This window comes from Macrotis lagotis, chromosome 1 (genome assembly GCF_037893015.1).
Source record: "Macrotis lagotis isolate mMagLag1 chromosome 1, bilby.v1.9.chrom.fasta, whole genome shotgun sequence".
NCBI lineage: Eukaryota > Metazoa > Chordata > Mammalia > Peramelemorphia > Peramelidae > Macrotis > Macrotis lagotis.
The window spans coordinates 233,859,710-233,884,958 of NC_133658.1; the positions used below are offsets into that span (position 1 = coordinate 233,859,710).

At 34.7% G+C, this 25,249-nt stretch overlaps 1 protein-coding gene across 1 annotated transcript in view; it reads left to right on the top strand.

The window, feature by feature from the left end:
* NOL10 (nucleolar protein 10) overlaps positions 1 to 25,249 on the top strand; it is a 123,708-nt gene that overhangs the window by 34,472 nt on the left and 63,987 nt on the right. The window contains exons 10-13 of the mRNA XM_074209761.1: positions 2,947 to 3,025; positions 4,792 to 4,941; positions 7,044 to 7,110; positions 17,962 to 18,014. Of these exons, the coding sequence (XP_074065862.1) occupies positions 2,947 to 3,025; positions 4,792 to 4,941; positions 7,044 to 7,110; positions 17,962 to 18,014 (349 nt within the window). The remainder of the gene's footprint in view (positions 1 to 2,946; positions 3,026 to 4,791; positions 4,942 to 7,043; positions 7,111 to 17,961; positions 18,015 to 25,249) is intronic.

Consider the following 25,249-nt stretch of genomic DNA (forward strand, 5'->3'; position numbering starts at 1 on the left):
TTCATTCAGCCCTGGTCTTTTAATTAGGAATTCTTGAAAATCCTCTATTTCACTAAATATCCATTTTTTTCCCCCTGAAGGAAAATTTATTGTTGGATAGGTAACTTTATTATAACTAACTTCTTTGCCCTCTGGACTATGCCATTGTAAGCCCTTTGGTTTGTTAATGTAGAAGCTGCTAAATCCAGTGTAATCCTGTGGTTCCAAGATACTTGAATTATTTCTTTCTGGCTGCTTGCATTATGTTTTTAATCTGGGAGCTTTGGAATTTGGCTATGATTATCTCTGGGAGTTTTCATTTCAGGATATCTTTCAAGTGGTGACAAGTAGTTTCTTTCACTTTCTACTTTGCCTCTAGTATTAGGATATCAGGGAAGTTTTCCTTAATAATTTCGTGAAATATGATGTCCAAACGTTTTTTTTTTTTTATCATAGCTATCATGTAGTTGAGTAATTCTTAGATGATCTCTCCTGGCTCTATTTTCTAGGTCAGTTGTTTTCCCAGTGGGAAATTTCACATTTTCTTCTATTATTTTTTGATGTCTCATGAGTCATTAGCTTCTACTTTCCCAATTCTAATATTTTAAGTAATTTTTTTCAGTGAACTTTTGTACCTCCTTTTTCCATTTGGTCAATTCTGTTTTTTAAGGAGTTATTTTCTTCCTTTTTTTAAGGAGTTATTTTCTTAGTGAGTTTTTGCATATATTGTATGTTTGTGTGTGTGTTTTTGTGTGTGTTACCAAGCTGTTGATTTTTTTTTCCTCCATGTTTCTCTTACATTACTTGTGGGGTCTGCCTGTTTATTGGGCTCTCTTCTCTCCCCATTGATCTTATGTTGTTTCCCTGCTCTTAAATTAGTTCTGAGGCATTTGTCAAGCTTTTTTGGAGGGGTATTTTTGAAGGCTTCAGGGAATTCCTTCTTTACTCCTTCCATTTCAGCCTTGGGAATCTTTAAATGCTTAACATATTGAGATCTGGCACTGTTAGATTCCCCCTTTATTCCCATTACTTTTAATTATTTCTTTTGAGATTTTTTTATTTTATTTTTCTTTTATGTGAATTTCATTTTTTTCTACTTCTATAAAATAATTCTTTGGTAGTTTGTTTAGTTATGCTTTGAATAAGTGATTTATTTAACTACTATTGTCTTTTTTATTTTGGTTCATGCTACCCATGAGCAGTTAATATTTTCCAGTTTAAATACTAACTGCATCTATCAGGAGTCTTTGGGGCTCAGGAGCCCCCAACTTTTTTAAAGCAGAAATTTCTTTTTCTCCTTTACTTCCTTTACTAGTCGAGGCTGATTAGCAATTAGCAGATCCTGCTACATTCTAATTACTAATTATACCCTGTCACACCTCAGTCTTGGATCATACCCACCAATCGCCCCCTTTTCTCTTATATATTTGTTCCTAAATGAAGGTAGAGAAAATCATGCAGCTATTCTCACTGGATTCAGTACAAATTTCTCTTTCATAACCTTAAGGGGACCTTTACTCTGGTGGACAGTCCTGTTAAACCTCCCTTATTAACTCTCTCTCGCTCTGTCTCTCTCTCTCTCTCTCTCTCTCTCTCTCGCTCGCTCTCTCTCTGGGGCCTCTTCTAAGCTCTTTCATCCCTCCTCAGACTTTCCATGGCTCCTCTTTCCCTCACATTATTAACTGAGAACTTTTCCTTACATTTTACAGAAGAAATTGAGAATTTGCAACTAGGTCCTTGTCCTCTTCTTTTTTCACCTTCTGTTACTATCTCCTTTGACATTCCTGTCTCACATGATGAGATGGCCTTACTCTTTACCAAGACTAATAACCTCCATGCCTATTCATGTAATCTCATTCCATCCTGTCTTCTCTAATAACAGATTACCCACTCTTTTCTCCTTTTTCTCTCCACTTTAGTATATCCTCCACTGAACTGACAAATTAATCTTCCTTGAGCTAAGGTCTAATTCTAACTATGCAAAAACTTTGGTAGTTATTTGTTACCTACAGGACATAAAATATTCTGTTTGTCTTTTAAAAACCCTTCATAGGGGCGGCTAGGTGGCACAGTGGATAAAGCACTGGCCCTGGAGTCAGGGGTACCTGGGTTTAAATCCAGTCTTAGACATTTATTACCTAGCTGTGTGGCCTTGGGCAAGCCATTTAACCCCGTTTGCCTTGCAAAAACCTAAAAAAAAAACAAAAACCCTTCATAACCATGGCCCTTTCCTACTTTTCTAATATTATATTTTCCCCTTCCATTTACTTTTTGATTTAGTTACTAATCTTGCTATTCCTTGAACAAGATACTCCATCTCCTGACTTGTAGTATTTTCCACTGGCAGGCTGTCCCACATGGAAGTTTAGAGGGAGCCAATGCAAGGCATGAGGGACCTTCAACCCAGTACCAATTGATTTAGTGTTGCCCCCTTACCCATTCCCCATATTCCTTTTTTAAAAAGTATATTCCTAATTCTTCTGGTCTAATAGAGGGCTTTATACTAATCTGCTCTTCTTTCTAATTCTGTTAACTTTAGCCAGACTGGAAGCGGATCCAGAATTTGGTACTATTATACATTATGTCTTTATAGCATGATTAAAATGGAGCACATTAGTCATATTGCATATTTTAATCTGATTTTACACTTTTCAAAAATTTTCATGTTCTTGATGATTTCTTATTGATAGGTAGTGATAGGTTTTATAATTTAATGTAATATAATACATTTGAAAGATTTCTGCTTTATCTTTCTTTCATAATATATGTTTATATTTGCTGTTTAAAGTGAAAATCAAAAATCAGTCCTTCCTTCCACTTCTCCACATTGAATTTGAAAGTCTTGTAATTCTATTCAGTTTTTCTTGAGGTTTTAATATACCAACTATTTTGGAGGGTTCTTAGCTGTTATATAAATGGAACACACATTGTGTCCACTGAACTGACAAATTAATCTTCCTTGCACAGGATAGACAGTTTGCCTACAATTTCAGCCCTAAAATTTAATGGTGCTTTGAACATGGCAGTTGGAACATCTACAGGGCAGGTAAGTATGTCACTAATTAAAACCACCTTATGCAGTTTCTTTGTGCACATGATATAGATGCCATTTATTAGATTGCTTAAAAATATGGTTATTTATGCTTCAGGGTACATGAGTAGTATTGCTGAAAATTACTTAAGACATCCTTCCTAATGAATTTATTAACTATTATCTCTAAACTTTTTCTGTATTAATCGCTAGAATACTATATCCTTAGGCCATATTGTCTGAGGTTCTATAGAAATTGTTCTGCTGAGTTAACATTTGATGGTATCAGTTTTCCATAGGCTTACATATTTAGCAGTGCTAGAACCCTCAAGATTTTCTTATCCACCTCCCTCATTTTTTAAAATTTTATTTATTTAAGGCAAAGGGGTTAAGTGACTTGCCCAAGGTCACACAGCTAGGCAATTATTAAGTATCTGAGGTTGGATTTGAACTTAGGTCCTCCTGACTCCAGGACCTGTGCTCTATCCCCTGCACCACCTAGCTACCCCCACCCTCTTTTTTTTTTTAGTTTTTTTTTTTGCAAGGCAAGGGGGTTAAGTGGCTTTCCCAAGGTCACACAGCTAAGTAATTATTAAGTGTCTGAGGCTGGATTTAAGCTCAGGTACTCCTGACTCCAGGGCCAGTGCTCTATCTACTGTGCCACCTAGCCACCGCTCCCCCTCCCCTCATTTTTATAGATGATTACTCAGATAGAAGTTTAGTAATTTGTGTTTGATCACATAGATAGTAAATAGAAGAGCCCAAGGTCCTCAAACTATAGATATAATGTCTGTCTTCTTCTCCCAATATGCTTTTATGGGGGAGTCAATATAAGAAACACCCATTTGAATATTTGTCTTTTACAGAATTATTTTGAGAATAATGTTGATGATTCAACTTAAGGTCCATTTTCCGGTATGATAAATTTCTCTTCCATCTTAGTGTCAAGAAAATTGTGTCTTCCCAATGAATTTGAGTTTTTTAAAAAAAATATGCAATGAATATTATGAAATCTATAAAACAAAAAATATTTCCCTTTGTACCTTAGAAGCCAAGGAACTCATAGATAAATTCAGGGTTCAGCTGAAGTAGCTTGACTTATTCTAGCTACCTGGCAATATTAATTACTTGCCTTTTTACTCCTTTTTCTTAAAGTTGTTTCATTTTTCTATTTTTAGGTTGTTTAATTTTGTAGGGACCTTCTTACTCATTTAAAACCCACATGTTATGTAGTATATTGGTTTAAATTTTGTTTGTTTTTACCACATAGACTTATATGGAGAAGCAAAGTAGTTACTGCAGGATTCTAAGGACTTTTCCTTTCAATGGTCAGTTATTTCCCAAATGTAAGATACTTTTTGGATAAGATACTTAATGGGAAGATCAAATCCAGCAGTCATTAGAGATATCAAACATTGGTGGACAGAGCATGCTGGAAAGATTCTCTTTTTTGTTTATTTGTGGAACATTTTGCTGAATAGAATCTTAATGATAAAATAATCAGCTAAGTGCTAACCTGTTCAAAATCTAAACTAATTTTCTTTCAGTTTTTTTTTTTGTTGTTTTTATTCTAGTTTTTTTGTTTTTTACAAGGCAATGGAGTTAAGTGACTTGCCCAAGGTCACACACTTAGGTAATTATTAAGTATCTGAGGTCAGATTTGAACCCAGATCCTCCTGACTCCAGGGCTGGTGCTCTATCCATTGCTTCACCTAGATGCCCCATATTCTAGTTTTTCAATAGCATAAACACCTTTAATTATTTTTCCTTTTTTCTTGCAGGTTTTGTTGTATGATCTTCGCTCTAGTAGTCCATTACTGGTTAAGGATCACCAGTATGGTCTAGCTATTAAATCAATCCAGTTCCAGAATTCATTAGATTTAATTTTGTCTGCAGACTCTCGAATCATCAAAATGTGGAACAAAGATACAGTAAGTTTTGAATTTCTATTCCTTCATTTGCCTCTTTTGATTCTAGTTTTGAAAAGTTATAGACTCTTAGAAATTGTCAGTTTAGGAAGTCAGCCACTACACCATAGATAAGATCTGTGTTTAGATAATAGCATCTTTACTACTTTGCTTTTTACTTTCCTTTTGAATACAGTTCTTCAATTTCAAATGTGAACATAAAGTTACAAATTTTTACCAGTGATTGAAGAGTTTGTGGGCTATCCATTAAAGAGATTATTTCTTGAATCCCATAAAGTAGATCTTGAATTTCTAGCTCTTATGAAAACTATGTGTTCAGAATATCTTTCCTTTTAAAATCTGCATTTTTTCCATTTCTATCATAAAGTTAGGAATATATCAGTAAGTTCATAAAAGCTAAGTTTGTTCTTTTTTCCAATTTCTATTTCCATTTTCTTTTTTTTTTCCCTAGGAAGAGGGGTTTGTGGGGAATATCTTGATCTTTGAAATAGTATAAAAATATATTTTAATAGTAGCTGCTTGGGACTTGTCAGAATTGAATTACTTCTAAATCCAGAAACTTGGGAATAATTTCTTATTTCTGTCCTCGAAAATAATGCTTTTGTTCTGCTGGCTAACTTAGTTCTCTTCTCCATTTTCATGCCAGGGTTCTATGATGAGAGAAGAAATAAATTATTCAACTTGTTCTTCCTTTATTATATCATTATTCTTCCTTTAGAACCTACTTCTTCCAGTGAGTTCTGTGAGCCTGGTGATATCGTCATCATTCTTCTCGTTAGCTAGGTTTAAAATACTTGCATCTTTCAATCTCTGATCCCCCCCTCTCCCTGCCTTCACCACCAATAGTGCTGAGAAGTAAATTGTCTTTGTGTCTCTCCCAAGTTACTTTTTGCATTTCACTTTATTATGAATTGTTTGTTCATGTTTTACTTCCTTTTTCAAGTTGTAAGCTTCTTGATAGCAAAGATTATTCTTCAATTTGCATTCTACAGTTCCTTGCACATAATAGGTCTTAATTTTGAAAGCACTTGATCTCAGTTCTACAGTTTTTAAAAACCTATAAAAGAACTCTTTTTCTTTGACCTATTGTACTTCCTCTCTTATGGCAAAAAATGGCTATATCCCAGAGTCTTCCATTAGTTTAATTTAATTTATTTATTTTGCAAGGCAATGGGGTTAAGTGACTTGCCCAAGGCCACACAGCTAGGTAATTATTAAGTGTCTGAGGCTGGATTTGAACTCAGGTCCTCCTGACTCCAGGGCCGGTGTTCTATCCACTGTGCCACCTAGCCACCCCCTCCTGTTAATTTTAAATGACAAATGTAAGAGCTGAGAGGAGCTTCAAAATTCATTCCATGATGGCCTTGTTTTAAATTTAAATTGATGAAATAACTTTTATTTAGCTTTTGGAGGTATTTATAAATAAATATTTCTAAGATATATATAAGCTTTTTATTTTTCTGCCTTCCTTTATTGATCCCTCCCTTTTTACATTTCCCCATGACTCTTTCTTTTGTAATTCCTTTATGACTTGTTTGATTTCATTTTCTGAGATTAGATCATTTAAGATCTTAAGCTCACATTTTGTTAATTTGCAAATTATTTTGATTTTTGTAGGTAACTTTGAAAAATTTCTTTGTTTTGCTATCTTATACTTGAATATAGTAGATTCTGATAAATTTTTCTCCCCCTTTGCGTTTTTATAAAGCAATGTGGTTAAGTGACTTGCCCAGGGTCACATAGCTAAGTTAAATATTAAGTTTCTGAAACTGAATTTGAACTCAGGTTCTTCTGATTACAGGGCTGATGATTTAGTTACCTACCTGCCCCTTCAGATAATTTTTTTAAAATGATCTTTTGATTTTTTTCTTGTTCTTTTTTTGTAATTTGATTTTCCTCCTATTTGAAATGGTTTATGAACATATTTAATTATCAGACATTTATTAAGTACCAGTTAATTTAAATATGATATGCTTTGTATATGTTGTCTGCATTAAAAAGACTGTTGGTACAGTGTCTCTTTAAATTCTTTTGCCTTGGTTCTCTTGTTTGGTAAAATAATTTTTCATTTATTTCAATAGCTCATTTTCTTGTTTATTTTACAGGGGAAAATATTTACTTCCTTGGAACCTGAACATGATATTAATGATGTCTGTTTATATCCAGATTCAGGTAATTTATTAAATGTTAATTTCCTTATGTGTGTTCGGCTTCAAGTTTACCTAGTTTCATAGGGTAGAAAGGATTTGTCTGGGTTAGATGAGTACTTGCGTGATACATTGCTGGGAAAAAACCAAGAGCAGGAAGTGGTGTAGATGATTCAGAAAAGGGCATTCTTACCTCTGACTCACTTATTATGGCTATTAGTAGTAAGTTATTATAGGATGTTAGTAGATATCCATGGTATGGTGAAGCGGGATTTTAAAGGTACCCAGGGAGGGAGACTTTTATATAATTATAGAATGACATGGAATATGTTGGAACACTGGATTTTAAAGCTGTTTGCAGTCATTAGAGGTCTCCTTTTTAATACTAAAGAAATAAGCTCTTCATTCTCTACAGTGGGGGCCTCCTAATTTCCAGAAGTACCCAACCAGGAAATCCCATAACCTTTTTCATGTTTGTGGTCTTTGAGGTTTAAGAATTTGGGAAGGATCCTAGTTAAATGGGTCTGTCAGCCCCTGACTCTTTTTATGAAGTATCCATGTCAATTCAGTAGACATACCAAAAATCAGTTTTATAGCATGCTCCGTGGCAAAGAGAGTATTCTAAATATTGGTATTTCAAACCAATTATCTCTTAAGACTTTTTGATTATAATGAAAATCTTGTGATAAAGTATCCAAACTTTGCAAAAAAGTGCCACATTTATGTTGTTTTAATTTTTTGTTAAAGTATGAATATAATATGGTTTTTACTTTTGGATAAACTTTTACAAATTGATTTAAAAATGATAATAATAACCAAGGAATTAATTTTGTAAAATCTATAAATAAAGTCAGAAAGGGCCTTTTAATGACTGCTTTGAGCTTCATTTATCTATATTTGATTATCTTTACTTCAATATAACAATATTCCCTACTTTTCTTTTATAATTCTTAATCATTTTGTATTCAATTTGTGTGTGTGTGTGTGTGTGTGTGTGTGTGTGTGAAGCAGATATATTTCTCTTTATTCCTTTACCATTTTTCTCTGTCCCACAGTCTTGCATAGTTTATGGATTCATTTCTTAAGCACTTAAGTGCCTACAAGATGAAGAGAGCTATCTTAGGCATTATAGGAAGTATAAAATTCTGATAAACCACAGTCTTTTCCCTCCTAAAGATTATTGTTCAATTAAGTGAACATATAGCAAGGGTTCTATGCTAAAGAGAGAATACAGAGTCAAAATGAATTAGTCCCTGCCTCCAAAAAGCTTACATTCAGACAAATACATAATTAAATGCATAAGTTCATGATAATTTTACGAGGAAGAGAGCACTTATAACTAGGAAGATTAGGCAAAGTTTTCCATAGGAGTTGGCAACATAAGCTGAGCCTTGAAAAAAAGAGAATCTGATGCCCAAGGTAAGAATGAAGTACACACTATACATGGAGGACAGTCTGCAAAAGGCACAGAGCTGGGATTTGGTATGCAAAGTGTAATCAAGGAGCAAGTAAACCTAACTGGATGTCTTAGCACATGAAGGGAAGTAAGTCATGTAGTAGATTTGGAGAAGTAGATACATGCCAAACTGAAGCTTTTATATTTTAGAAGCTATAGAAAGCCATTGATAATTTTTGAGTAAATAATATGGTCAGGTTTCTGTGGTAGGGAGATTTTTTTTTGGCAGCTGTGGGTGGAGGATAAATTGAAGAAAGGGAGAATCAGAGGTTGAGACTATAGTTAGAATAGTCTTAAGTGACAGAAGATGATGTTTTGAGCTAAGGTGATGGTCATATCAAGGAAAAGATTGAATGGTTATGAGAGATGTGGTCTTAAGGAAGTAGAAATGACAAGATTTACCAACAAATTGTATTGGAGATTGGTAGAGTGGGAAGGAATAGTTGGCTTGAAGATGTGATCTTTGGTGGGTATAGAAGACTTCAATAGAATAGGAATGTTTGAAGATGTCAGTTTTGAGAGAAGAACATAAACTTTCAGAAACATTCAGATATTGATGTGTAACTGGAGTTTTGATCCAGGATATTCAGATTTGAGAGTCAGTCAGCATAGAGAAAATTGAAGACTAGAGAACCAATGAGATCACCAGGAACTTTGTTAAGAATGGAGAGGTCCTAAAACAGAGTCTTAGAGGACACTCATATTAGAAGATGAGTCTTAGATGATGTTCTAGCTAAGGATATATAGTTAGACATGCAAGAGGAGAATTAGGAAAACACATTGTCATGAAAGCCAAGGAAAGAGATAGACAGCTGTGCCAAAATTAGAAGAGGTAGAGAAGATGCCATTAATTTTAGCCATTAAGAAATAGTTGGTATCTTTGGAGAGAGCAACTTTAGTCAAGAGTTGTTCTTAGGGAGAAACCAGATTTTATGCTGTTGACAAGTGAATGAGAACAAAAATGGATTATAATGCAAATTACATTTTTTAAAAAGTTTGGGGAGGAGGCAGAAGACAATAATTAGAGAAGACAGTAGGGCAAACCAAAGATAATCCAAAACCTAGTCACATTTGTAGACTACAGGGAAGGAGAGATTGAAGGTGGATAAGGAGAGACTGAAAATTTGGGAGGCTGAATAGATTCTCAAAGGGCTAATCCCATAGGAGAATAAGGATACAGGTGACAAAGTATAGTTGGCATTTGTAAGTAGATGGTGCCTCTTCTTCAGAGACAAGCAAAGAAGATTGTAGGATGTTGTAGAAAGATAACATTCAAGGTGGGAAAACCTCCATTTTCTCACTATAGTAAGAGTCAGTGTGTCTTCTTCACAGCCTTGTGACTCAGGTAGTATACATATTATTAACTCATTTTACAGGTAGATAAATTGAGGTTCAGACAGATGGAGTGACTTGCCCATGGTTAAATGCCTAATAGTCACCAGTGGTGATTCTTAGGGAAAAGAAAGAAAACCATGAAATAGTAAAGAAATCATTCAGGGAATATATGAGTTTTTGGGGGGGGGGGGTTTGCAAGGCAGATGGAGTTAAGTGGCTTGCCCAAGGCCACACAGCTAGGTAATTGTCTGAGGTAGGATTTGAACTCAGGTACTCCTGACTCCAGGACCAGTGCTCTATCCACTGTGCCACCTAGCCGCCCCAATATATGAGTTTTAAGATCCTTTCCAACTTTTTGTGATAATAGGCCAAGAAGGAGTTAGGAATGGCTAAAATAGGACCCTTTGAACTTCTTGGAAGAACTGTGAAACTAGAGTTGTGTACAAAGAGTTGGAGAAAGATGCAAAATGACAAAGGAGAGAGTGCCAAAAGAAACTTTATCTGTGTCCAGATTTTTGCTTAAAATTAGTTGTAGACTTAAAAGAGATCATGAACATCTTTACCCTCTTCTGCCATTCTTTAGACACATAACTCAAACTAGTACTTTTATTCCTATATTTTTTTGTATATCTTATGAGATACATAGGCTTTAATGCTCACCTGGTAATTTAAGCAACATTATTTCTTTGGAAAAATGCATTTTGAGATCCAAGTAACATTTGCACATTTGAGCATGCCTGCAATTTAGGGACTGTATTTTTTTCATGTTCTTCATCAAGATCTATTTAATAAGCTAAATACATTGGTGCATATTGACATGTTTCTAAGTATGGAATTAAAATAAAAATAAAAGCAAACATGAAATGAGACTTCCAGCCTTTTTCTCCCTCTGGCAATGATATTTACTTGTAGACTGTCTACCAGTAAATTGTATGAGACAGTGGCCAGTGCCAGATGCTTCAAAGGGAGATTTGATATTCTTGTAATATCTGATCATAGGAGATTAGACCATAGAAGGGTTCTGTGTTGACTCCAGGTGCTGAGTACTTTTTGATCCTAGAAGAATTTTTTGTTGTTGTTATTTGTTTTACTGTTTGTTTCTCTGAAGGTCATTCTTCTCCCTAATTTAACTTTCCTCTCTGGTTAGAAAATAAATCTTTTCATGTCTATTTAGTAGCTTCTGACATTCCATAGACTTTATGAAATTGTTTATCTTTGATATTTATAATTGGTTTTGGCATTGACAATCCCTCAACTTAGACTGATAGCCAATCAGTTTATTTCTTTAATTCCATATAAGGTTGTCATTAACTCATGCATCATTGAAAAAAAAATCTAGCTCAATGTAGTTGGAATTCTCTCATGTAATCAGGTTAGTCTTTTCTGTGGTTTGATAGGCGTGGCTGTGTTCTCTTGTGAGATGCAGTGGTAAGAAGCGAAGCCAGTGGAGACAGGTTGGGGAACCATCTTTTGATCAGGAAGCTTTTTTTAGCTGTGAGATATTTTCCTATCATGCAGCAGATGCATTTGGTCCCTATTTCTTTTTCTTCTTTAATTATGACTGAAGGCTCTTGGAAGTTACATTGACATTACTGTTTGTGGCAATATTTGAAGCATAGTCATCATGCTTTATCCTATTGTAGCCTCAGAGTTTTCTTAGAGTTTGAAATTTTGTTTCCACTACTACACTGTAAAACAGATTGAATCAGATTCTTTTATTAGATCTGTAGCTACTAAAACTTTAGCATGAATATTTCTAGATGTTGTGATAATGATCAGATATCTTTTGTGGGTGTGTCTTAAGTATTTGCTTTATCTTATCTTGAGTTTTTCTGAACTTGATTGGTACTTTGGTTTTCCTTTCTGGTGGTTTTTTTTTTTTTTTTTTTGCTTTTTTGTCAAGGAAATTTTGATTTTCAACTTTGATATAAGGTATGCTAGCCAGGTACATATAATACATGACTTGGGCTAAGTGTTTAATTACATTCCTACATGTGACTCAGAATTAATTGATCTTATTAATCTTAGCTTCTTTCATATCTCTGTGAAATTACTTTTTAATCTTCTAACTTTTTAATCCTCTTACGTGCTACACAAAGCTGATGACCAAAAATAAATAAAATAATTTATTTTAAAATATACAAGTTGCTGGTTATTTGCCCAAAGATGTAGGTGTTTTTATTGCTAAAGATATGTGTTCTGCTATTTTAAATGTAATTGTCTTTTATTTTCTCTCTCCCACTTTCTATAAGTAGATCAGATAAAAAGAGAATAATATAATTTTTACTTGATTCAGCAAATTCAGTAAGCATTTATTAGGTACTTCTGTTTGCCTAGCATTTGTCCTAGTGGTTTAAGGAGATAAAAATAAACAAGGTTACATTTCCTGCCCTCATCAGGTTTATCATATAGAGAGAAGAGACATACACAAATAAATATAATATAAAAATTGTAAAGAAAGCATGATAAATGAAAGAATTGCATCAGAATTTGAGTTCATATTCTGGCTCAAATTTTGAAAATCAAAACATAACATATAAGGGATAAGTTAGGGTTTGAATTCTGTCTTCCTTAGTCCACAGTGCCTTTCTGTATTTAGGAGCTTGGTTAGATTGCTAAGATCTTTTTAGCTTTATGTTCAGTAATCATGATTATAAGAGAGGGAATCATATATGTGAAACCATTTTGAAATTTTAAATTATTTCCAAAATTTTCTTTTTTTTTTTTGGTTTTTTTTTTTTGCAAGGCAAATGGGGTTAAGTGGCTTGCCCAAGGCCACACAGCTAGGTAATTATTAAGTGTCTGAGACCGGATTTGAACCCAGGTACTCCTGACTCCAAGGCCGGTGTTTTATCCACTATGCTACCTAGCCGCCCCTCCACTACGCCACCTAGCAGCCCCTAAAATTTTCTTCTTTACTTAAAATTGTATCAACACATTACTTTAGAGGAGAGTTATGAGGCAGGACCTTGTCAAGGGAGTAGTATTGTTGCTGTATTTTTTTGGTGTTGGGTGGAGGGGAGAGATTTTGCAAGGCAGAGGGGTTAAGTGACTTGCTCAAAGACTCACAGCCAGATAACTTTTTTTAGTGTCTGAGGTTGGATTTGAACTCAGGTCCTCCTGACTCCAGGACTAGTGCTCTATCCACTGTGCCACCTAACTGTCCCTGTTGCTGTACTTTTTTTTTTTTTTAGCAAGACAATGTGGTTAAGTGGCTTGCCCAAGGCCACATAGCTAGGTAATTATTAGGAGTCTGAGGCTGGACTTGAACTCAGGTCTTCCTGACTCTAGGACTGATGCTCTATTCACTGTGCCACCTAGCCGTCCCCTGTTGCTGCACTTTTAACTGACTGAGACACTTTGACAGAAGAATCCTTTCTAAAGCAAAGGGAGGGAAAATAAGTTTTCTTCATTTTGTGAGATTGTTTATACATGTGTCTGTGCTTTATGTCACTGTAAGAAGCAAGTATGTAAGAACAGAGACTAAGAAAGACTTGAGAAATTCATCTAGTTAATGTGGCATCTTATCCTTGAGATTGACAGAAAAACTGATGGCATTGTTTTGCTGCTGGTCTTGATCATCTGTTTTACTGGCTGATCTCTTCATTTATCCCACCCCTGCTATCATAGAAACATTTGTAATAGGATTCAACTCTCAAACAGTGCATAGTGTTAACAAATACTGTTAGATTCAGTAGTACTCTTTTCTATTTTATTTATCTACATAATCATTCAGCAAACATTTACTATGAGCTTCTTATGTACTAGACACTGGTTAAGTACTAGATATACAGAGAAAAAGTAATACATAGTACTTGCCCTCAGGAGCACATATTTTAGTGGGGAAGATGGCACATGTATACAGAGGATATGTACAGTGTAAACTGGAAGTGATCTATGAAGGGAAGGCTCTAATTATGGAGGAAGGAAAAGGAGAGAACAGGGCTACTCAAAAGCCTTCTACAGAAAGTGAGATTTGAAACTGAGTCTTGAAGAAAGACAGTAGTCAGGAAGGCGTTAAAAGGCAAGGTCTCTGGAGGTGGAGCTCTATCTGTGGGGAATGGCAAGAAAGCCAATGTTAGTGAATTAGAGATCTATGGAAGGGAATAAGGTTTAAAAAGACGGGGAAAATAGGGAGGAGCCAGGCTGAGAGAGGCTTTAAAGGCCAAAGCGAGAATTTTATATTTGATCCTAGAGCTAATAAGGAGCCCATGGAATTTATTTGGCAGGAAGATGCTCAGCACTTTAGCAGCATCTCTTTGACAACTGGGTGGAGAATGGATTGTAGTGGCACAAAAGCTAGAGTTTGGAATTTTCGATTAGACTGCTTGAAGTCACACACAACTTTTCAATTCATTTATCCAATCAGTATTCCAATCTTGCCATGTCCACCTCTACCATATCCTTTCTTTCTCCTCACAGACCTAACTTCTTACTTCACACCTTTATCATCTCTTGCCTAAATTACTTGTAAAACCCTCCACATTCTAGTCTCCCTATTCTAATCCATTCTACATTTGCATTTTAAATGTGCATGTTATACCGAACTAAATAAATCCCAGTAACAAGTATAAATGAAAACTGCCTAGCTCCATAAGAATTAGAGGGCAAAGTAAAAAACAAACCAAAAAACCTACCTCTTTATGTCTGTCTGTCTGACTATCTATGCATCATCTTTTCATCCACTGATTACTTACTGAAATGAATCCTCAAAGAAATGTCCTGGGAACATCATAGGCAAAATCTAGATCAAAGGAAAAATATTGCAAGCAGTAGGAAGAAGCAGCTCAGGAACAGTTGAACTATAACTGGGCTTGGTAGCTTATACTTTAAATGAGAGGTTTTGGAATGCAGTATTCTAAAAGATAATAATGTATATTTAAAATCAGTTAAAATTTATTAGGCATATTTTTTTAGGTTCATTTATTTTATATTATTGCAATAATCTTGTTATGGGAGTAAATATAACCCCCCCCCCCCCAAGAAGATGAGAAACCACAAGAAGAGTGAGAGAGAAAAAAATGTATTTCAGTCTGTATTCAGATTCCATTGACTCTGTCTCTGGGATGAGTTGCCTTCTTTGTCATTAAGTCCACCAAAGAAGTTGCTTTAATATTTTTCCCACAATTGCTATTTCTAGCTGTATTTCCCTCCATTTTATCTCTTCCTTCCCACTCTCATTTATCCTTTTCTCTCTCTCCTTTCATCCTGTCCCTGTTCAGAAGTGTGTTGTATCTGTGTACCCTCTCCCACAGTCTTCCCTCTCTTCTGTCACCTATTCCCCCCTTCCCTCCCCCTATTCCCCTTTATCCCATCCCTTCTCATTTTTCTCTACATTAAGATAGATTTCTATTCCCTATTAAATGTATGTTATTTCCTTTCTGAGCCATTTCTGATGAGAATGAAGGCTCACTCATTGCCCCTTGCCTTCCCCCATTCCACTCCATTGGAAAAACTTTTTCTTGACTCTTAATGTGAAATATCTCAGTCACTTCTTCCTCTTCTTTCCTTTCCTCCCAGTACTTTCCTTTATCATCCATAGACTCCATCTTTTTAACTATAGTGTACTATAGTATACCATTATATTCAGCTCCTTCCTTCGTGTGTGTGTGTGTGTGTGTGTGTGTGTGTGTGTGTGTGTGTGTATATATTCTTTCTAACTGTTCTTTTAAATGAGAAAGTTCATATGAGTTATCAGTATCTTCCCATGCAGGAATACAAACAGTTCAACATCATTAAGTTCCTCATAGTTAGTCCTTCTCATCCACCCCCTGTATGGTTCCCTTGAGTCCTGTACTTGAAAATCAAACTTTCTGTTCAGCTCTGGTTGTTTGAATAAGAAAGTATGAAAGTCCCCTGTTTCATTGAAAGTCCATCATTTCCCCTGAAAGAGGATTTTCAGTTTTTCTAGGGAGTTGATTTTCAGTTGTAAACCAGGATCTTTTGCCTTCCAGAATATCATATTCTAAGCCCTATGAGCCCTTAATGTTGATGCTGCCAGATCCTGTGTAATTCTGATTATAGAGCCATGGTAGTTCAATTGTTTCTGGCAGCTTTTAGTATTTTTTCCTCTTTGACTTGGGAGTTTTGGAGTTTGGCTAGAATATTCCTGGAAGTTTTTCTTTTGAAATCTCTTTCAGGAATTGATGGGTGAATTCCCTCAATTTCTATTTTACCCTCTGCTTCTAGGATCTCAGGACAGTTTTGCTGTATTATTTCTTGAAAAATGAAGCCTAAGCTCTTTTCCTGGTGATGACTTTCAGGTAGCCCAATAACTTTTAAATTATCTCTTCTGGATCTGTTTTCAAGGTCAGTTGTTTTTTTTTCAATGAGATATTTCACATTTTCTTCTAATTTTGGGCTTTTGGGGAAGTTTTATTTCTTCCTGGATTCTCACAAAGTCATCAGCTTCCTTTAGTTCCATTCTGCATTTGAAGGAATTATTTTCTTCAGAGAGCTTTTTTATGTCCTTTTCCAGCTGTCCAATTCTGCTTTTTAAGGCATTCTTCTTATTTGCCTTTTGTGTTGCTTTTTCATTTGGCCTAAATTGGTTTTTAACATTATTTTCTTCAGTATTTTTTGTATTTCTTTCACCAAGCTGCTGATTAGGTTTTCATGATTTATCTGCATAACTCTCATTTCTCCTCCCAATTTTTCCTCTACTTCCCTTAATTGCTTTTTTTTTTGAGCTCATCCATAGCCTGAGCCCATTTTCTATTTCTCTTGGAGGCTTTGTATACAGAAGCTTTGAGTTTGTCATCTTCTGAATCTTCCATGGGACCAAAGTAATTTTCTATGGTCAGATTCTTCTTTTTCTTTTGTTTGCTCATTTCGTAAGCCTAGGACTGACTTACCACACTTCCAAGACTTTGGGGAGTTTTGGCAACACCCCACAGGGATCTTAATTCCTCCCAGGTCTTTTGAGAGGCTTTGACTGCTTTCTTGCCTGTGCTTTGATATGTGGATGAGCACAGGCCTTCTCTTCTGCCCTAGAACTGTGAAGAGAGTCCTGTTTTGGCTATTGTAGTATAGAAGCCCAAACTGCAACCTGGATCCGTTGGCAAACAGCAGAGTTCTGCCCCAGGGAGAGCCAAGAGATTTTTGCACTCTCCCGTGACCTCCTTACTGTCTGTGGGATGTGCAGGCTAGCTTTCCTGATTCCCATTGCAGGTTCTCACTGCAGGGCTGCTCTGAGGCTGGCACTAGCTCTGCACTCACTTTGATGCAGCGGAGTTCTCTCACCACCCCTTCAAGCTATTCCCCATGATCCCTGGGTTGCGCTGCACTATGACTGAGGCTTTTTTCCAATCCCTGGTCCGATGAAACAGACCTTTCTCATGGAACTTCTAAGTTGTCTTGGGCTGGGAAATTGTGTCATTCAGTCTTTCTGTGGGTTCTGCCCCTCTAAATTTTAGCTAGAGTTATAATTTTATGGCTTTTGGAGTTTTGGAGGAATGCGTTTCTGGAAATTTCTGCCTTCACGCTTCCCTCTTGGCTCCATAAATGTACTTTATTCTTGTCTAAACTGTTTTATGTATAAATGGGGGATGGAGGGTTGTTAAGTGCATGTATATTCCTGGGGAGGGAATAGTCCTAAGCAAAACAAACTTCCTAGTCCTGAACTGGAGATCAAAAAAAAAGAATCTAAAAATAATGAACTAGAATCAAAATAAAAAATGAAAAGAGATTGAATTTAAAAAGGTGCTCATTAATCAGAAGATATTATGATACATGAATATAATGAAATATTAATTTTCTATAAGAAATTGTGATAAAGATAATTGTAGAAATCCTGAATTATTTGAATTGATGCAAAGTAAAGTGTGGATATAGACTTTTAAAGGGATTTAAGAGATTTAGTTAAACCCTCTTTTATTGATGAGGAGCTGAAACTCAGAAAGATCATATTAATTGCTCAAGGAAACAAATCTCCTTTCTTTTAGTTTAATCCCCCCCCCCCATATATGATTTTGTGTGGAAATGGAGATCATTAAAAAAAACCCCTTCAAATTGTTAAACATGAGAAAATGTGAAAAAATGATTTTCTTTTTCTGTCTGTTTACTGTTCTAATTTTTTTTTTTTAGGAATGCTTCTGACAGCCAATGAAACCCCTAAAATGGGCATCTATTACATACCTGTAAGTGATATAGATAAGCTGTGTTGTAAAATTAGGAGCAAGTAAAGGCACTGTTTACTTTTAAATTGTTTTTACTCTGAAAGAGTTTGAGTCTACATGGAGATCTTAAAGTAGAGTAAAAGTGTATAGGTTTACTTAACTTGTAAGGCATTATTTTTTTTGATAAATAAGTGTATACAGAGTTTTAGGAATAAAATTTCATCTTTCTAATTTTATCTTTCTTTTTATATGTGTTGTTGAGGCTATTTTCAGAATCTTAATTTACAGTTGGTCAAAAAAATACTAGTCTAAACCTTAAAGAAAAATTTAAACATTTTGTAGTAATTTATTATAATTTATTGAAAAAAGATTTAGAAGTGACCCTGCTAAATAATGTTATGCTTTAACTCGCTATTTTTATTAGATTTCTGTTTTTTATATAAATAACTTATTTATTATTTTTCATTTAAATTTATTCTTAAGAATGTCACACTGGTGAGAATGAGCCCATAAATAAAAAATGAGAGGCAACATTTTATATTTGATAGAACACCTGGCACAGGGTGACTGGATATCCTGGGCAAGTCCTTACCCTTTCAGGGCCCTAGGCAACTCTCTAAGAATATTTTATTGCTTAACAGTTGCTGACTTAATTTGGTAGAAGGAATTTCCTCACTAGGGAGCACCCTACTTCAATTAAATCAGAGTTCTAGACAAAAAGAAAAAAGAAAATAAAACAGTAAAATTTTAATACTACCCTATGGTCCAATAAAGATTATTTGGTTACATCCTTTCCTGGGGAGGCCTGATTATATAGACTGAATTGAAATCTAGAAATCATAGAATTTCAGAATTGGAAGAGACTTTGGTATACAGGTTGTTAAATAGTTGAATTGGAAGGAACTTTGGTATATTGTTGTTATATAGTTCACACCTGAAAAAGGATTGTAATTACAACATACCTGAAAGGTGGTCATCTAGCCTCTGTTTGATGATGTTCAATAAGGTGGTTCATTCCATTCTGGGATAGTACTAATCCTTAGGAGACTTTTCCTGATAGTAAGTAAAAAGTTGCCTCCTTGTCTCTTTTACATTGTACTTATTCTTCCCTTGTATACCAAACAAAACAGTATATCTCCCTCTTTCACAGGATTTGAAGACATTTGGCATATCACCTCTAACTCTTCTTTCCATCATATTAACTTGTCCTAGTTTCTTTCTCTTAACCTTATCTTGTATGGTTTCAAATCCTTTACCCTGCTGGTTACGTACCTCTGGACAGTAGCCAGGTTAGCAGTATTTTCTTCTTTATTGTGGTGAAAAGAACATATAAGAACTCCAGATTGTACCTGGCTAGGTAGTTGAATCATTTAACTTTTTGTTGTTTTTTGTTTTGGGTTTTTTTGCAAGGCAGTGGGGTTAAGTGACATGAGGCAGTCACACAGATAGGTAATTTTTAAGTGTCTGAGACTGGATTTGAACTCAGGTCCTCCTGACTTCAGGACTGGTGTTCTATCTACTGTACCACCTAGCTGCCCCCAGACTTTTAGCTTTTTAAACCAACTGTAACTTACTACTTTCTTCTTATTAAATTTCATCATATTAGATTCAGTCTAGGGTTATACTCTCTCAATAGCTTTTTGGATCCTGGCTTTTGCTATACAGAATATAAATTGTTCTTTATAACTTTTTTGTCATTTGTAAATTGCATAAGCAAATTTAATATCAAAGGAATTTCAAAACCAGTTATCACCTTCAGGTCATCATAATCTCTTATTTCTTTGAAATAAATTCAGAAGTTTCTAACTTCCAAGTGAGAGTTATAGAAGTGATTTGATAGCTTAGTGGAGAGGGGCCTGGCCTCAGATTTAAGAGGACCTGGGTTCTTATTCCACCTCTCCCATATTGACTTATATAATACAAAATTCAGGGAAGTGTTAAATCGAATTGGTAATTTGAAAAGGAAATTTCTTTATCTTAGAAGATGCATATAAATGAAATAAATTCCAAATCCTATCCCTTTAAACATTTTAATAGTAACACTTTGATGTTTTATTGATGATTTTTGTTAATACAGTATTCATTTTCAGGTATAGGATGTCCAATCCCTTCCCCACATTAAACAAAAAATATATTTAAACAAAACCAACCAGTATCATGACTACTTCTAGAAAACATGATGCCTTCATAGTCATAGGATCACAGTTTTATAGCCACAAGAGATCCTGTGGGCACTAAGTCTGTCACCTTGATTTCACAAGAAAGGAGGTAGGAACACCTGAGGCATTACTCACCTGCCAGATTCACATAGACAGGATCTGAATCCTGATCCTCTCATTTCAGTGAATCCAAAGACCCATGTTTCATTCATTGCTCTTTGGTTTTGAGATTTGTTGTTATAATTATCTAGAATTGGCCTTTCTTAGTGTTCTTTTTATTCACATTATTTTATTCATTGTGTATATTGTTCTTCCATTTCTCCTTAATTTCTGTTGATTTATACAAAGCCTCCCATGTTTCACTATTTGAATTCCTTATATTTGATATTTTTTATTTTGCATTAATATTTTACTAAATTCATAAGCTAGAGTTTGTTCTTCCTTTTGTCAGTTAATAGGCATTTGTTTTATTTCCAGGTCTTTGCTAAATATGTTGTTGTATATAGAGCCTTTCTATCTTGCCCAGTGATGTGATTGCTGCAAAGGATAATGAATAATACAATTAAAAAATTTTTTTTCATAATTCCTATCCTTCTCCCTTTCTGCACCCCCTGATCTCTTGGACTACTTCATATTTCCAGATAGTATGTTCATTTTTCCCAAAGGTTCATCAAAATTGATTATTTTTATTTTTCAGTTTTTTTAAATTTGTTGGGCATTTGGTGAAACTATAGTTGTCTTAACTCACATGATTTAGAGCATTTTTTAATATAGTCATTGATAATTTCACAATTCTTTTGGAAAAAAATTCATGCCTTTTGGCTTATTTAATAGGTATTTTGATTTCTTTTCTCTACTTTGACCTGAGAGTGCCTGACTTCTGCTATAGTTAAAACACTATGCAATAATACTTTTTTTTTTTTTTTTTTGGTTTTGTGAGGGAAACAACATGCCTTATTGGGTCATGCCTCTAATTCTTTTTGGAATTAGGCAATGAATTAAAAATAAAAACTTCAAACAAAATTTTGCAGAAAATTGATTTTTGTGCACTAATGAATTTCATTTCATAAGCTGCAAAACTGAAGCTTTTGTGATTATTCCAGACTCTGAATAATTGTATTTATTTTTCTTAAGGTAATGAGATGAAAAACTCTAGCAAGTATTTTAACTTAGTAATTATAGGAAACCTATAACTAACTGATTTCTCAAATTGTTTTTTAGATCTTGTTAATCTTGGCTAAATTTTTCATTTATAGGTATGAGAAAGAGCTAATATACTGAAGGTATTTGAAACATTTTTTTGTGACATTTGTCATTTCAGTTTTCCCAGGTGAATTGGTTGTCACATTGTACATCTGATTATTTAACAGAGAAAAAAACAGTTCTTGAAAAGCAGATGGTTTCTGGTGATGATTATATAGGGTAATGAAGAGGCTAAGTTTTTCTTGCTTAGATAAACACTTCCCAAGTTGTGCTAAAATCTCCCTTTCCTCTCTTAAATTTCTTGCTTCAGCCTAGCACTACTACTGTAAAATAGTTCCAAGTGTCATCTTTTTTGGGGAGTGAGTTATTAAATACTAATTAGGTGTCTCATTTTTTATTGTACTAGCCACCTCTTAATGTTGCATTTGAAGTTTGAGATCTAAGGGGTTTTCCCTAAATTTTTATCAAATTGTTAGAAACATAAATCTTTATGAAAAAATGACCCAGTACTTTTGAAAAGTCTGTGTTGTGAAGCTACAATATCTTATTGGAACTGTGCTGCTGAGGAAGTTCAACCTTAAGGTCTTTTACATGTATTCAACCTTAAGGTCTTTTACATGTACTTTCAATTTTGTAAATATTTTTCAATTGCTGTAGCTTTCCCTGCATATTTTAATTTGTTTTTAGATTTATATATTAAGAAACTTTAGCTATGGAAACTTAGGAAAAGATGTTAGGGTGAAGTATATTTGAGCATTAATCTACTCATTTTAGAAGAAGAAAAAGTGTTTCTGTTGATGGAAGTTTTGTTTTATAACATTAATTCCTTGACATATCTATGGCTCCATGATTTGAGTTTTCCCTTCAGTGGTACACATTACCATTCATCCATTGCATTCTTATCCTCTGAGATTCTTTTCCATGGCATCCCATAATTCTTCATAAGAGGATGCATTGTAAACCTTTATCTAAATTATTTAATATTTTGAATATGCTATTGTTTATACTTGGGTATCTATCTCTTTGTTTTATTACATGACTGATTCATTTTTTTTCTAGTCTTACATCAATCAAATATTTATTAAACATGATGTGCCATATAGGTAACTGCTGAATGGAAGGAATACACCCATCCCCCTGCCCAATTTCTTATTCTCAAGGAATTTATTGTCGATCACAGGGGCAACATATACACAGTGATATGTGACTAACTTGAAACTAGCATTATATTTTATGTGGTTTCATTTTGTGACAGAAATATTCATAGACATATTCATCATCTGACAATCTATATGCTTACCCAATATCTGTTCTTAACCAGATAGAGTTGAACTGATTTCTTCACTTAGAATTTATTCTTTGTTCGTAGAGAACTAATAAAGTAGAGGACTTTGTTTATATCTGTGTTTCTTTGCTCTCTTTTTTCAGGTTTTTTTTTTTATTTCTGTGTTTTTTAAAAATAACTATTATTCCAAGGAACATGCAAGAATTGTAGCTCACTTCTGTGATTTTTAGAGACATTTTAGTAGTTGTTGGTTTATTGAAGTTATGTATTTCAAGGATTATTCAAACCTTTAGTGAAGAGCACTGTTTTATCTTTGCTGGTGAAGCATTCACATTGTATCTTGTCTTTTTTTTAAAAAAATAATTTATTTTGAATTTTACAGTTTTTCCCCTAATCTCGCTTCCCTCCCCCCCACCCTCCACAGAAGGCAGTCTGTTAGTCTTTACATTGTTTCCAAGTTCAATGTGTTGAGAGAGAGATATTTCTTTTTAACGTTTTTTTTGCAAGGCAATGGGGTTAAGTGGCTTGCCCAAGGCCACACAGCTACGTAATTATTAAGTGTCTGAGACTGGATTTGAACCCAGGTACTCCTGACTCCAGGGCCGGTGCTCTATCTACTGCGCCACCTAGCAGCCCCTCTTTATATAAATTTTAAATATTCTAGAATGCCTGTAATTAAAGTCTAATTTGGAAAATCTAATCCATCATGCTAAGAACACAAAAATTATTTTTCTCCACTAATGTTTCTGGAAGCCTACCTTGAGTTTGTATTTCCTCACATCATTCGAATTTTGTATTAGGTAAAAGCAAATATTGGAGAGCTAAGGAGTTTATTATGATGGAGAAGTCATCTGACATTCCATAGGCTTCCAGAATATTAGTGAACACCAGAGGGAAGTGTTGGCTAATATAGAAGTCAGTATCTTTTCTGAGGAAAAACAGAATTCGGTTTTTCTGAATAAAAATGGAATTTGGTCTCTTACTGTCCTTTACTATACATACAATAAATCTGATTACCAAATACTAGGATAATCTTAGACTGCTACTATGCTTGTATTTTGTCTACAGTAGCCAAAGTATAAGAATTTGGGGTCTAATGCAGGTATTCAGTACTACATCTTCTTTTTGTGCAATATTTTACATTTTGTATTCCTTTTCTTTTCCTATTAATATTGGAGGCTAAAATGAGGAGAATGTTTAAGAGCAATGACAGAACTTGATTTAGTTTTGAAAAATTCATTTCTTTGGTGTGATAATATCCAAGCAAGCCTGATCTTAAAATCTGAGTAGTGAAATAATTATGTTCTTAGTTGCCTGAAAGTTGTACTAGCAATATCTTGTAAAGAACATCTGCTTTTTTAAAAAATCAAACCTGTGATTTCATTGGTGCCTAATGAGGCACTTTCTTCCAGCTATGCAGATCTATCCTATTCTGAAAGTTAAGAACTTTAGAGTTGCCCTTAAGCAGATGAATTAAATTTCTTGCCTGCAAAATACCAAAGCTTTTTGTTTAACAAAATGTGAAAGGACAAGATGTGACAGTTACATGTTTTAAGAGGTTTAACCATGCCCTGTGTCCTTTTCTGTTTCATGCTAGAAACTGAGATTCATTTTTGATGATGTATAGGTTTTAGCAGTTAATTTGCAACAGATCTTTTGAGTTACTGGCCTCAAGTAATGTTTTATATTGAAAAAGGTCAGTAAATCCTTGCTGAACCTCTGGGTGTGCATATTTAGTTCTGTGGGTTATCCCCCATCCTGCTTTGTAGAATGGACCTGTAGCAAGAACAGTGTTAGGTGTCTTGATATAACCATTTCCATTGACATTGATTCAAGTATTACTAGGTAGGACAAAATAAGAGGGTAAAGAATCCTGCATGCAATGTAAAGTATGTCTGACTTGGAGCTTTATTTATAAGCTTCAACATAGTAAACACATGGATGGAGAATGAACCCAAAGATTCAAAGTTGCTTTATTGAGGTGAAATAAGGAGCTACTCAGAGATTAAGGTAGACACAAATATAGGGGCTTAATGGACAAAAGGCCATGGAAGAGACGGCAGAGGGATGAATTGTATATAGCTATATATTTATATATAGTTGAAGGTCTTTTTTTAGTTAAGTTTAATGAGTAGTTGTGAATGTTTAATTGGTGGGGGGTTTTTGGACAACGTGATATATTGTCAAGGGTACTGGACTTGGAATCAAATTCAAGCTGCTTAGATTACCAAGTGAAAGAAAAGAGGGCCTAGGACAGAGCCCTGTGGGACCTCTTAGCAATCATGACTTGGATGAAGATCCATTAAAGGAGAATGAAGAGTGGTCAGATAGGTCAGGGAAGAATGATGAGAGAGCATTTGTCACAAAAACCTATAGAGTATCCAGAGGGAACAATAATATCAGAAGTCAAGGAGATTAAAGAGTTTAAGAATTGAAAGGTGACAATGTCAATGACTAAGAGGTCATTGTTAGCTTAAGAGAGAGCAGTTTCAGTTGAGTGATGAGATCAGATTCTAGACTTGCAAAGAATTAAGAAAAAAGTGAGAAGGTGGTTGAAACCTCAAATAGTTTAGCCACAAAAAAGAGGTGAGATATGGGATGATAGCCAA